The sequence below is a fragment of the Uranotaenia lowii genome, chromosome 2 (assembly GCF_029784155.1).
Source record: "Uranotaenia lowii strain MFRU-FL chromosome 2, ASM2978415v1, whole genome shotgun sequence".
Taxonomy (NCBI): Eukaryota; Metazoa; Arthropoda; class Insecta; order Diptera; family Culicidae; genus Uranotaenia; species Uranotaenia lowii.
This window is the reverse complement of record NC_073692.1, coordinates 83,330,835-83,343,540: the sequence shown is the minus strand read 5'-3', so window position 1 is coordinate 83,343,540 and position 12,706 is coordinate 83,330,835. Positions and strand designations below refer to the sequence as shown.

Here is a 12,706-nt window from a genome sequence, read left to right as displayed (position 1 = left end):
TATATGGATCTTTGAAAAAGCTCTACTTGACAACTAAACATTTGGATACCTCAACGAAACTCCGCCTATTTAAGTCGTTTATTTATCCTTTTTTCATCTACGGTGATTTTCTTTATCAAAACGCTTCGGAGAGATCTATGAGAAGACTTCGCATTGCGCTGAATTCTTGCGTCAGATATGTTTTTAATCTGGTTTTTTGGGTGTTGCCTGGTAGTGCTTCATTATTATCTATCCGATTCTAGATATTCTCGGGTAAATTATTACTGAATTACTGAAGAAGATAGTGAGTTACTATCAAAATACCGCTATCTGAACTTTTTTTATACCGTGGTTGAGTTAAAGGGAATCTTTCGATTGCTTTGATTCAGTAGAATTATTCAACCAAATAGGCTCACAATACATTATAAAGGGACACTCTACTGTCATCAGAATTTGTACAGTCCCCTTATCCACTTTCTTCGTCGAAGAACGCCAGTTTGCTTCTCGCTGCTAACAGTTGTTTTGGTCTTCTTAAGAGGTCTTCTTAACTATCGCCAATAATTTTCGATTGGGCAAAGTACTGGTGTGTTGGGAGGGTTCTTATCCTTGGACACAAACTGAATGTTGTTAGCGGCATACCACTCTATGACTTTTTTTTCCATAATGGCAGGGTGCCAATTCCGGCCAAAACGCACTGACAAATCATGTTTCTTCGGGAAAGGCAGCCAACGCTTTTGAAGACACTCTTTCACGTAAATTTCCTGGTTGACTGGTCCCGGTTGCCACGAAAATGTCGCTTTTCAAGTCACAGGTACAGATAGCTTGATAAACGATATATTTATTGGCAAACTTTGATCGTTAAATATGCTTGAAAAGGTCTGCCAGCTTTCCCCTTCCGATTACTGTAGAATACTCTTGTCCAGGAAGCTGTCTGAAGTCTGCCTTGGCGTAGGTTTTGTCGTCCATAACCACGCAATTAAACTTTGTCAACACTATCGTATACAGCTTCCGAGATCTTGTTTTTGCAGTAAGGTTTTGCTTATCGTTGCGATTCTGCGTCACTACCTTCTTATAAGTCGATAGTCCTGATGGAAGATCATTCTACACTTAAGTTGCCAGAATATTTTCAGCACGTATCCGGGCCGGTCAAATGCAAGCAATTTATATAAAAACCTGGCAAAATCCGGGCATTTGATTTCAAAATCGACGACCAAAAGTTGGGCAAACCGAGAAATCACTCAACAAAAATCAAGAAAATACATTTAAAACAATTTTTTTTTTCAAAATCCATCGACAGGTTTTAAATCGTATTTAAGGCTTTTAAAAGACCTTTCAGGATTATTTTTATAAAACTTGCTCAAAAACTTTTGTTTTGGAGACCAAAAAAAAGTGAATTAATCCGGCCAAAATCCGGGCAATTTTCAATGTAATCCGGGAAACCGGATCGGGCCGGACTGTTCCCAAATTTTGTGTTAAATATCCTGGCAAACCCGGATAAAACCGGGCAATCTAGCAACCTTATTCTACACACACTCACACACCTACAAAACAAGGGGTGTTCAAGTTTTTTTTTATATAAGAATGATTAGACAAAACACGGTGAATTTAAGTTGACCGCTTTTTTATTCGAACACCCAAGACGATAGGGGAAGGTACATCCCGGCGTATCCAACGACGTAGAGGAGCCACTCTCAACGATGCGTGAAGTTAAGGAAACCATTTACCAGCTGAAAAGGAACAAGTCGGCTAGGAAGGAGGATGACATCGCAGCTGAACTCATCAAAATGGGCCCGGACAAGTTGGCCGATTGCCTACACACCTGTTGATAGTCCGGATCTGGGACACAGAACAGCTACTGGAGAAGTGGAAGAAGGGGGAAATAAGCACCATCTATAAAAAGGGCGGTAAATTGGATCGTGAGAACTGCCGAGCGATTACTGTCCTCAATGCCTTCTACAAAGTGCTATCCCGAATCCCACTCCACCGCTCAGCGCCACAAGCAAACATATTCGTGGGAAGTCATCAGGCCGGCTTCATAGAGGAACGATCTACGACGGACCAGATCTTCAAATTACGGAAAATCCTTCAAAAACGACACAACCGATCGTGGCGAGCTATGGAAAATCATGGACGAGAACGACTTTTCGGGATGACGACCAAACTGATCAAGGCGACGATGGATGGAGTGCTGTGTGCGGATTTCAGGTGAATTGTCGAGTTGGTTTGAATTGCGCATGGGGCTTCGACAAGGCGATGGTCTATCCTGCATGATGTTCAACGTGGCGCTAGAAGGTGTTATTCGACGAGCGGTGGGCAAAATGCGGGCACGATTTTCAAAAGATCTAGCCAACTTTTCTGCTTTTTCGACGACATTGACATAGTCGGCAGATCATCTGCGACGGTGGAGGAGATCTACAGGAAGCTGAAAAGCGAAGCAAGAAGAATAGGATTGATGATCCAAGATGAAGTACATGCTGGCCTGCAGATCCGAGACCAACCGAGCCCGCTTGTCCAGTAATAACAAGGTCACGATCGACGGCGACGAACTGGAGATAGTCGTAGACTTTGTCTATCTTGGCCCACTGGTGTCCGCAGACAATGACACCAGCCGTGAGATCCAGAGGCGAATGATCAGCGGAAGTCGTGCCAACTATGGACTCCACAAGCAACTGCGGTCGAGAAGACTTAGCCTTCGCATGAAGTTTAACCTGTACAAACGCTCATTAGACCGGTTGTCCTCTAAGGGCACGAAACATGGATATTGGTCGACGAGGACCTGCGCACACTCGGAGTATTCGAGCGACGAGTGTTAAGAACCATCTTTGGCGGCGTGCAGGAGAACGGAGTGTGGTGGCGAAGGATGAATCACGAGCTCGCGCGACTTTACGGCGAACTAAGTATCCAGAAGGTGGTGGAGGCTGTCCGGATATGCTGGGCAGGACATGTTGCGAGAATGCCGAACGACTATCCTGGTTATCTGGCGAATGTGAGATGTCCGAGAAATTGGATGCATTAAGTTATGCCGTGAGACGAAAAACTTATAAAATAAAGAAACAATACCCTTTAAATAGATTCCTTTTGACACATTTTGTATCAGTTGACTTATGACATCAAATGTCTGCCAGTAACAGTGGGGATTATAGCTACAAGGCCGAAACAGAAGAATAGGTTCTATGGAATCTAAGGTTTGGTATTGGACCCTTTTTGATTTTTGTAAAGCTTTGTTTTATAAGTTGGTTTTCCAGAACTAGGCTTACAGTGTGTGGGAATCTCAGCTCTTTGAAATTTAGTTTTGTAAATGCTAGACTGTTTAATTATCAAATACATAAATGGAGACCTTTGTTAAATTAGCAAAACATACTAAGACTACTGTGTATGCAATATAACTTTCATCAGTTTAACTAAATCGCTTTTTCCCTTTACTTGCAGCTTACACTTTGTCTATCGTGCGTCATACTTCGGACCAATGCCAGCCCTCTCAAGTACAACAAACCCAAAGCCGTGATTGCGAGCCGAGCCGACTACGTGAATCCAGAAACTGAAACCGCCGAAGCATCCAAAGACCAGCAGAAGCCAACCTATCAGGCCCCGCTGGTGCCCAAGGAACAGGATGAGTTCGAGCGGATGATGGATTTCTTTACCGTTGGGGAGATCGCTGTACCTAGCGAATCAACTGCTACTTCCCAACAAAACACCTACGATTCCTACAGCCCACGTCAGGACGATCTTACGGAACCCCTACTTCCACCACCCCAGGAGCAGAAGGAACCCAACTACTACGTCGTGAAGCCCAAGAAGTCCAAGTCCAAGAAGTACATTCCCAACCAGAAGCTGATCAACATCAAGAACCCGGAGAACGTGGAAAAGATTGAAAACGAAAAATCGAAACAGAACAGTTTCCAGCATGGAGGCGAAATCGACGAGGAATATTTTCTAGATGGTCTGGATCTGGACCGGCTGATGTCCTCAGCCTGGTTATCGGAAGCAGATGGTGATGCCGAAGCCACCGGAAGAGCCAGGAGCCTGAAGGAAACCCAGCTGAACATGGGCGAGTTCATACCGAGTCAGCAACGGCGAGTCGATGAGAACACTCGACGATTGCCGTCGGAACACGAAGGTGCCAGAGTTGATTACCAGTTACATGGTCACAAGGGTCCAGACAGCTATGCCTTTGGTTATGACACTGGTAGAGGGTAATGGGGGTTTGAATTGTGACTAATTGCACGTGATGGTTTTTTGGTTATGGGGAATAGTTTTGTGCACCAATTTTCTGTATGTGTTTTTGATATTGTTTTACAAAATAACTCAACTATCAACGTGATCTTTTTAACCAATAGGAAGAATCGCCAGTTTCACGTAGAAGAGCGTGATGATCACGGAAACGTGAAAGGTCGCTATGGATACTTTACTAGGAGTGGTAAGTTCCGAATTGTGAAATATACGTCGTCACCCGAGAATGGCTTTCGGATCGAGAGCTGAGAGTGTGCAACCCATCTAGTTATTTATTGTTATTGTACAAATATACTTTTAAATAAATTCCAACTTCACCCAAACCAAATTTAACAAGCGGTGTTCTTATTGTTCAGTTTTTCGGTAAGAGTGTAGTACTGTTTTTCGACATCGTCCAACAAACCGGAAGCTCCGAAACGAAACAGCTCCGGCTTCAACCATTCCTCTCCGAGAGTCTCCTGAATCATGACCATCCACGCTACAGCATCTTTAACAGTTCTCACTCCTCCAGCTGGTTTCAGACCTATCTTTTTACCCGTAAGCCGATAAAACTCCTGAATGGCACGAATCATTACCAGTCCCACTGGCAGAGTAGCATTTACAGCTTCTTTTCCTGTCGACGTTTTAATGAAGTCCGATCCGGCCATCATCGCTACCATGGAAGCTTTGTAAACCTAAAATCATAATTAAAATAAACAGTCAAAAAAATCTAATTTTCAATTCCGAACCGAAATCCCTCACATTGACCATCGTTCCGCATTCGCCGATGCCGAGAATGGTTTTCAAATGTGCCTGATCTCCGCACGCGTGACGCATGGCGACAATTTCCCGGTACAGGTCCTCCCAGCGGTTGTTCAGCACCAGACTCCGATCGACAACGATGTCAATCTCGGTGGCTCCCTTCTCGATGGCGTACGTTATCTCGGCCAGCCGGCTGTGCAGTGGATAGGACCCCGATGGGAAACCGGTGGCCACTAAAATTTAGTGGAAAGGATATTTTACCAGTTTTCCAAAATTTGGTCTTGTTTAACTACATGAAGTGTGTAGTTTTAGTTTTTATATTTATTTACAAGTAGTTTTATTAAGGCATTTAACTCATAAAGTATTTTTTGTGCCGAGTATTCGTTTCACTTTTGTGTGGGTTAGTAAGAGGAGGGCCGTAATCGTCGCGGCCACTCAACTGTTAATTAATTTAACTTGAGGAAGGGAAGAGGATAGTGTAGGGTCGCTCTCGAGAACAGATTTCCGTCTTTGGTCGGTGGTGGCTTCCTGTAACGTGGTTTCGTAAGCTACCGCAGGTATTGTCTTCCTGGCCAGCCTTCTTTCCGGTGATATCGAACCAGTCGTAATTTTAGTTTATAGAACTCTAAGGCACATATGTATGTATTAAAATTATCCAAATAATAAAAATGCCACTGCTTTGCTCTTCGCTTTTCGAAGCCACCTATCGTTAAAAAATGATTAGGTTCTTTTTTTATTTGAGACACTTTGAAAGCTTTGTGACATTCGTATTTTTCTGATTTGATTTTTACAGAGTTTAATAGATATTATACCTTTCTTTGGTGTGTTGTCGATTCGACTGGATAAATAATTGGGATAGCCAAGTTGTTGGTTTTACGGAAAATATGACTTGACCTTTCAATTAACGATGTAATCGGTCAATACGTATCTCTATTCTCTGCCATTCGAATTCTCAGTTTGCTAATCGCTGGGTCAGTAAAAGACGAAAAGATAAGCAGCCAGCTTTAACTAAGATGAAAACTACTAAGGAACTCGAACGAAAAGTGCTGGCTTTATTATACCCAGCAGTAAGCAAACACTGATACTGCGGCTGGTTAGACCAACTCCATACAATAACCTGGAGTAATCATCGAGTTGCCAACCTGTAATAAAGTTTTGCGGTGACGTCTCTTGAGCTTATACCCAAGTATTTTTAAAATCCTGGCTCGATTCAAGCAGCTTTGCTGCACATGAGTAAAGTGCTGGCAAAATTAAATTTTGGACTCTCGGAGTACACTTAAAATCCTCATCTTTCTAACTTGCGGTATGGGTTCTTCGTTCAATTTGATGGGTCTGCTTGCGAACGGTGTTTGCCGCAGCCCGTGGCCTTGAGGATAGCCTTCAATTCTTCTAAGCCAGCGAGCATGAAATCGGATCCCGGTCACGGCATACACACTTTCTGTGGGATGGTGGTTTTAGCATTTGTAAGATGCTAGCAAAGATATTCTATTCTATCAAGATACCCGGCTGAAAAGTCTTTCAAACAAGTAGTCTGGGACATCAACTTTTTGTTTACAGTGCTGCCACCAGCGAACAAGTCTTCAAGCTTCCAACTTGCATTCAAGCTTGCAAACACATAAGTTTTGCGCCTGGCTGACGAAACCACCTGAATATTACAAACGGAACACACTTTTTTTTTTTTTTTAATTTTCTGAGTTAAGTTTTTCTCCCACAGAAGTCGATTTTTCGACTTCTCTTGAGAAAAGATGATGTAGTTGATTTTCAACAAGAAGGAATTGTTGCGGAAAAGTTTGAAAATGGTTATTCTTAAGTCATAACATTTAGCGCTGTTTCTCGTAGTCTCTTGAAAGTAGGAAAAATGAGAAATAGAAAAAAACAATTTTTGTAATGATTGATTTTATTTCTTGTACGAAAATAGATGGTATTAAATATTTTAATTTTGAAATTATAAAAAAAGCAGTTCATCCCACAATAGATCTAGAAAATCTTCACTGGCTGGACTTGAGATGATTCAGCCCCGACACGCGGCAGCAGTTATAGGTACGGAAGTGAAAGTTCCTCACGACCGCAATCGGGATAAAAAAAAAAAGTAATTCGAAGACAGGGTCGGGAATTGTCGAAAAGAGTAAAATTTCCTTAATTTCCTTAGCTCAACATTCTGTTGAGCCCTTCGGATATCTGGTACCCACCAGTAGTACCAGTTGGTTTTCGTGGACAGGTGTTTCAACACGGGAATTTGACATGCTAAAATAAATAAATTAGTCAAAAGCATTAAAAAAAAACTATCAGCAAATAAATTACCGTCTCATTTTAGGGTCTAAAATTGATGGCATCAGCTTCAGCCACATCGATAAAGGGATTTTTGACATTCTTCGAAGGTTGGGAGGGTTCTAAGCGGTTTCTGGATATCCTTCACAGGCAGGGTGGACAATTTGTAGCGAAGTAATTCTTATTATTCCTCTTCTTCCAATTCGAGGGCCCAGCAATTAGTTACTTATCAGTAACTGTATCAAATTCGAATTATCACTGAAGGGACAAAGTGAAATGCTGCTCCGACAAACCTGTAAAAATATAATATTTTTATGTGGGAAAGCTCACGTGGAAAGCTTCACATACCTGCCAGTTCTAACGTCCGAGTTCTGGTCCATCCATTTTAAAGTGTCTGCTTCACACTGGTTACACAGTAGAAACAGCAGCTGACACTATCTCTGACAAATAACGAAATAAATTTTCTCCACAAGATATAAACAAAAATTCCAAAGCATGCTGTTAAAATTTTCGAATTAATAATTAAAGCCTTATTCGTCAATATTATTTTGGCGCTAGTGTTTTGTCCCCAATATTTCTCAGAAGCCGATAGTACCTGATGCTAGCCATCATATTCTCGATAAATGTACGCTTATAGTTAAGAAAAAGGAATCTCTTCGAGGAAACCTCAAGTTTCATTGAGATCCTGTAAGTGTTTGCGTTCGTTTAAAAATTTTGCATATGTACTTGAGCTTAGACTTTGGCGCCGAGATTGTAAAACCAATATTCTCCGTCCATTTGATGGCAGAGTTGACAACTGCCTTCAGCTGCTGGCGAATTTGTCTTGTTCACACCTTTGGCTGTCAGAAACACATCATCAGCGTATAAAAGGACCTCAATGTTTCCGGGAATTACTTCAAATAATGGCTGCATGGCTACTAAAAATAGCGTTACAGAAAGCGTGGATTCTTGAGGAACTCCGTTTTCAGCTTGTGCAGACCTGTCCGGAGGTCTGCGCCCCGGAAGCAACACCGGCGAGCCACTCGATCTCGAACTACTGAGGGAACGACGCGCTACCTGGCTAGCTGGCTTGCTAGCCGATTGACTGGCCGACTGGCTCCTGACGCTTGTGACGAATAACGCGGTATCGGTTTAATCCACTCACACATCCCCCTCCTATTCCAAACAAAATAATTTAATATAATTAATAAGAAACTGTTATAAAATCGTTTCTTTTTATAAGGTTTTCAAAGAAAAATTGAAATCGACAACAAGTTTGTTTTTGTTTTAGGAAACTCATCTAGTTGTCTTCTGTCATGCATCCTATCAATGGAATGATGTGAAGTAGGTACAAACAACTTGCGCTACAATGCGTGACAAGTTTTTTCTATCTCATATCCACCTCTCTTTCAATTTCTGTTAAACGAAATCATCCTAAACACTTCGATGAAATTAGATCTCTATTTAATCATCGACTAGCTTTCGACTTGCGAATCATTTCTCAAGCTGTTCTCCCAACCCGCTTGATTTTGAAATTAATTTTAAAAAAAGTCTTCTCGACCCGATTTTCTCAAATTTCAAGTTGTCCTCTCGACTCCCTTTAAATTTCAATCGTATTTCAATCGATCCTTTAAAGCGGTTTCAAAAATATAAAATTTGTTGCTCCAATTCCTACTTTTCACTTAATGGTCGCGCGTCGATTCGTTGGTTCAATTCACTTTAAATTAAAACATATTTGAGGTTTCATTACGATGCCCGTCATGCATCGTTCTTAGTTGTCCCGCCTATGTTTCAATTATTTTTTCTTAAGCTGTCCTGCTGACTCGCTTACTTTCTTATTATTATTTTCTCAAGCTGTGCTTCCAACCCGCTTGGTTAACAATCAAATAAAGTACATAACTCGCCTTCTAATTTCAAGCTCAACTCGCATGAAATTTCTTATGATGCTTTCATACTCTTCCCTCAACCTGCCATTCAATTTCAAGCTTTCCTCTCAACTCGCTCGAAATTTCTAACGATACGGCTGTCCTCTCAAATCTCCTGTCAATTTCAAGCTGTCCTCTCAACTCGCTAGAAAATTATATCAATACTGTCAGGCTGTCCTCTCAACTCGCCTTTTAATTTCAAGCTGTCCTCTCAAGTCGCTTAAAATTCCTATCGAAAATTTCAGGCTGTCCTCTCAACTCGCCTTTCAATTTCAAGCTGTCTTCTCAACTCGCTTAAAATTTCTATCGATACTTTCAGGCTGTCCTCTCAACTCGCCTTCAAATTTCAAGCTGTCCTCTCAACTCGCTTAAAATTTCCATCGATACTTTCAGGCTGTCCTCTCAACTCGCCTTTCAATTTCAAGCTGTCCTCTCAACTCGCTTGAAATTTCTATCGATACGTTCAGGCTGTCCTCTCAACTCGCCTTCCAATTTCAAGCTGTCCTCTCAACCCGCTTGAAATTGTGAACGTGATCAAGCTGTCCTCGCGACCCGCTTGGAATTTCATTTTTATATCATGTTGTCTTCTCAACTTCAATACTGAATTCATCAATTCCAGTTTCGGCATTATTTCACAACCCACTAACTTGCCAAAACAGATATTTACTAAATTGTTCGTTTTCTCTTTTTTTGTCCACTTCAATCTTGATAGCCCTCGGAAATCCTCTAACAGCGTTGCTTTTTTTCGAATAACTCATTTTATCACTGTGTTTTTCACTATGGGTAATTCACAAACTTATTGATTATCAAGCAAGTTTGATGAAAATACATTAACCGTGAATCGATGACCACGTTTGTTTACATTTTCGGTCCGAATTTCTCAAAATAATGTTCTCGTTTTCAATGCTAAAGAGACATTACCTGCCACGGTCGCCAAATGTGCAGACCTGTCCGGAGGTCTGCGCCCCGGAAGCAACACCGGCGAGCCACTCGATCTCGAACTACTGAGGGAACGACGCGCTACCTGGCTAGCTGGCTTGCTAGCCGATTGACTGGCCGACTGGCTCCTGACGCTTGTGACGAATAACGCGGTATCGGTTTAATCCACTCACACACAGCTGTCTATGGGCTTGAGAGTGACCCGTTTTCAGATACTTCGAAGGTCCTTTTAGGGTTCTGGTTCCGACCAAACAGATTCATCCGTCCCGAAAACGGTCGTCAAATTACTTGCCTTTTTATTCATATGCGCTTACTTTGCTCTCTCTATATTTATCGATGTCCTTAAGGCCAGGACAGTGCTAAAGCAAGAGTCAAGACACTAAAACCCCCTTTTACTTTTTTCAGTGCGGTACGTGTGGAAACCACATAGTGTCAAATATTTTTTTCCGGGTGTCAATTGTTTTTTTGTTAGGATTTTAAACCAAATGGTTTATTCATCCTCATTGGTGGTATCGTTTCACGTATTTTTCTGTGTTTTATTTTCTTCTTCTCTTTTTTTTTTGTTTTTTTAAGTGTCAAATAATTGTTATGCCACAAGACACAAGGTACACTCCACAGATCCATTACATTAGCGATTGATACCACCAGCTCATATGAGAGCCTCTGCTTGGAGTCTTGTTGATTCTTTTCTTGTGCGCATAGAATTTGGCGGATGCTCGTTTCCTACCGTCGGATGCTAAGACCTGTTGTATTTTTGTTTCACCTACTCCAGCTGGTCGGTGTAAGTGCTGACCACAAACAGCAACAGCTTTTCCAGGGATTTTTTTCTGCTGGCCCGGAACGATGGCGTGGCCCCGATTATTCCGAAGGCTGCAGTACCTGTCGACGGTTCCGACCCCGGTGATTTTTTTTTTGTGGTTGTACTTTGTACAGCGCGCCTAAAAGAATCCCCGGAATTTTACTCACGTAACCAAATCGTATACTAATTAAAATTGCCGACGGATATTTTTCCTCCTGCAGAATTCTCACCACTCACACAATCCGCAGCTCGTCGCCAGTTCTAGGGTTCTGGTTCCGACCAAACAGAGATTTACCCGTCCCGAAATCTGTCTGTCAAATTACTTGTCTTTTTCTCCTAACAATGTGCTTACTTTGTTCTCTCTATATTTATCGATGTCCTTAAGGCCCAAATAGAGAATAGCGGCTGAAATCCGCACAGTAGACGAGAACCTTGGCTGGCAGCAAGTGAAGACACTGGCTCCGGATCGCCGGATCCTTCATCTCAGCCCTATCCGTCGGTCAATCGGCGCCGGACCCTTAGGTAGGTAGGTAGGAAGGTAGGGGGGGGGGGGTAGTGAGAGGGATGTTTGCACTATAAAATCCGAATTAAGAATGACGTTTCCGCACGTGCGCTTTTCTTTTAAAAAGAAATTTGTCCACGCATTTCGCTGAAAATATGATACAATCTAAGCAGTCCGTGCTTCCCGATTATCTCATTTTATCTGTCCGTCAGATGGTCCCAGAACAGAATCAGAATCCATAAACATTCGGCTTTAATCTTTTCCCTGCCTAATCTGTATCCTACAAGGGGATTTTGGAAAAGTCCACGTTGAAGAAGGGGGAGGTTTGTTTGGGCTATCTCCACGACGATATATTAACGTTTTAAATATTATCAAATACAACTTGCAATTTGATGAAGACTTGTTTGTGAATAATTTATCAAATAACCTAACTGGTACTGCAGCAAGAAACCAGAATTTCGGAATCGGAACCGAAACGGACGCCACGCTTGTTCTCCGAGGAGCGAGACACTTTAACTATGATCAGTGCTTTAACGGTCAATTGGTTTGGTTGCATACATTCAGGGGTAATTTTGGTCGAACTAGTAACAAAGAAACGGTGATAGTGATGACTTAAAACACCTGAATTTGCTCAATCACATGATGTTTAACTAATATCAATGATAATCGGCTCCCTCTAGAAGGTGATTTAAAAATCATTATCACTTACCAGCAGCGATCTGAATGTCGTCCAGCTTCCCTAGCCGTTTGAGCGTCCGATGGGCATCAGCAACCCGGCTCGGATACACGCACACGGCAGCCGTATGAATTTTCCCATACAGTTTCGAATCGACGCACCGTTCCGAGAAGGGATAGGCCGCCCGGAAGCACAACCGATCGACATTGGCAGCGGTATCGTCGCCGCTCAGCGTTGTCAGATCGGTAAGGCTTAGGGCCTTCAGGGTCCAGTGGAGCAACTGCGTCGGTGACGACGAATGTTTGTTGATAAGCGCCGATGTCAACAGGTCAACCGAACGCTCCACGCTGCGTAAATTCACGTACACCTTCTCCAGCACCTTGGAGTCTAGAAGATTGAGAAGGGGTTGAAGGATTAGATAGAAACTCACGAATCAACGAGTGGGAATAGTTTTACCTAAGGGTATTTCCTGGTTGACCAACATTTTAGCACACGGATCGGAGATGGAATGTATTCGTGGAGTCTTCAGATCAGAAATAACTAACTCCACTTCAAGTGATAAGGACAGGTTGTGCAGAATTTATGCTGTGATGGCGACCATACACGCTCAATTCGATTGTTGTTTTGGCGATGTTGTTGTTTTCAGTGGAGCAACTTTTCTGCAAAAC

At 42.3% G+C, this 12,706-nt stretch overlaps 2 protein-coding genes and 1 long non-coding RNA gene across 4 annotated transcripts in view; 1 reads left to right on the top strand and 2 right to left on the bottom strand.

The window, feature by feature from the left end:
• Positions 1-4,537, top strand: part of LOC129747667 (uncharacterized) — a 35,804-nt gene extending 31,267 nt beyond the window's left edge. For both annotated transcript variants that reach the window (XM_055741972.1, XM_055741973.1), the window contains exons 2-3: positions 3,409-4,172; positions 4,317-4,537. In XM_055741972.1, the coding sequence (XP_055597947.1) occupies positions 3,409-4,172; positions 4,317-4,458 (906 nt within the window). In that variant the 3' untranslated portion in view covers positions 4,459-4,537. The remainder of the gene's footprint in view (positions 1-3,408; positions 4,173-4,316) is intronic.
• On the bottom strand, positions 4,478-12,679 carry LOC129747666 (deoxyribose-phosphate aldolase-like). The gene is made up of 4 exons (XM_055741971.1): positions 12,495-12,679; positions 12,072-12,425; positions 4,951-5,183; positions 4,478-4,883 (listed from the first exon to the last, which is right to left on the bottom strand). The coding sequence occupies exons 1-4, from the start codon at positions 12,520-12,522 to the stop codon at positions 4,539-4,541; spliced, it is 960 nt and encodes a 319-aa protein (XP_055597946.1). The 5' UTR covers positions 12,523-12,679; the 3' UTR covers positions 4,478-4,538.
• On the bottom strand, positions 5,787-8,602 carry LOC129747668 (uncharacterized). The gene is made up of 3 exons (XR_008737553.1): positions 7,567-8,602; positions 7,252-7,511; positions 5,787-7,194 (listed from the first exon to the last, which is right to left on the bottom strand). It is a non-coding gene; the product is annotated as an uncharacterized LOC129747668 (long non-coding RNA).
• Positions 12,680-12,706: the final 27 nt, after the last annotated feature.

Bases quoted from the DNA above. Each gene is read 5' to 3' on its own strand.
- LOC129747666 (XM_055741971.1), bottom strand. From the start codon at position 12,522: ATGTTGGTCAACCAGGAAATACCCTTAG. The intron at 12,426-12,494 runs GTAAAACTATTC...TCAATCTTCTAG, and splicing joins CAACCAGGAAATACCCTTAG to ACTCCAAGGTGCTGGAGAAG. The intron at 4,884-4,950 runs GTGAGGGATTTC...TTATGATTTTAG, and splicing joins AATGCGGAACGATGGTCAAT to GTTTACAAAGCTTCCATGGT.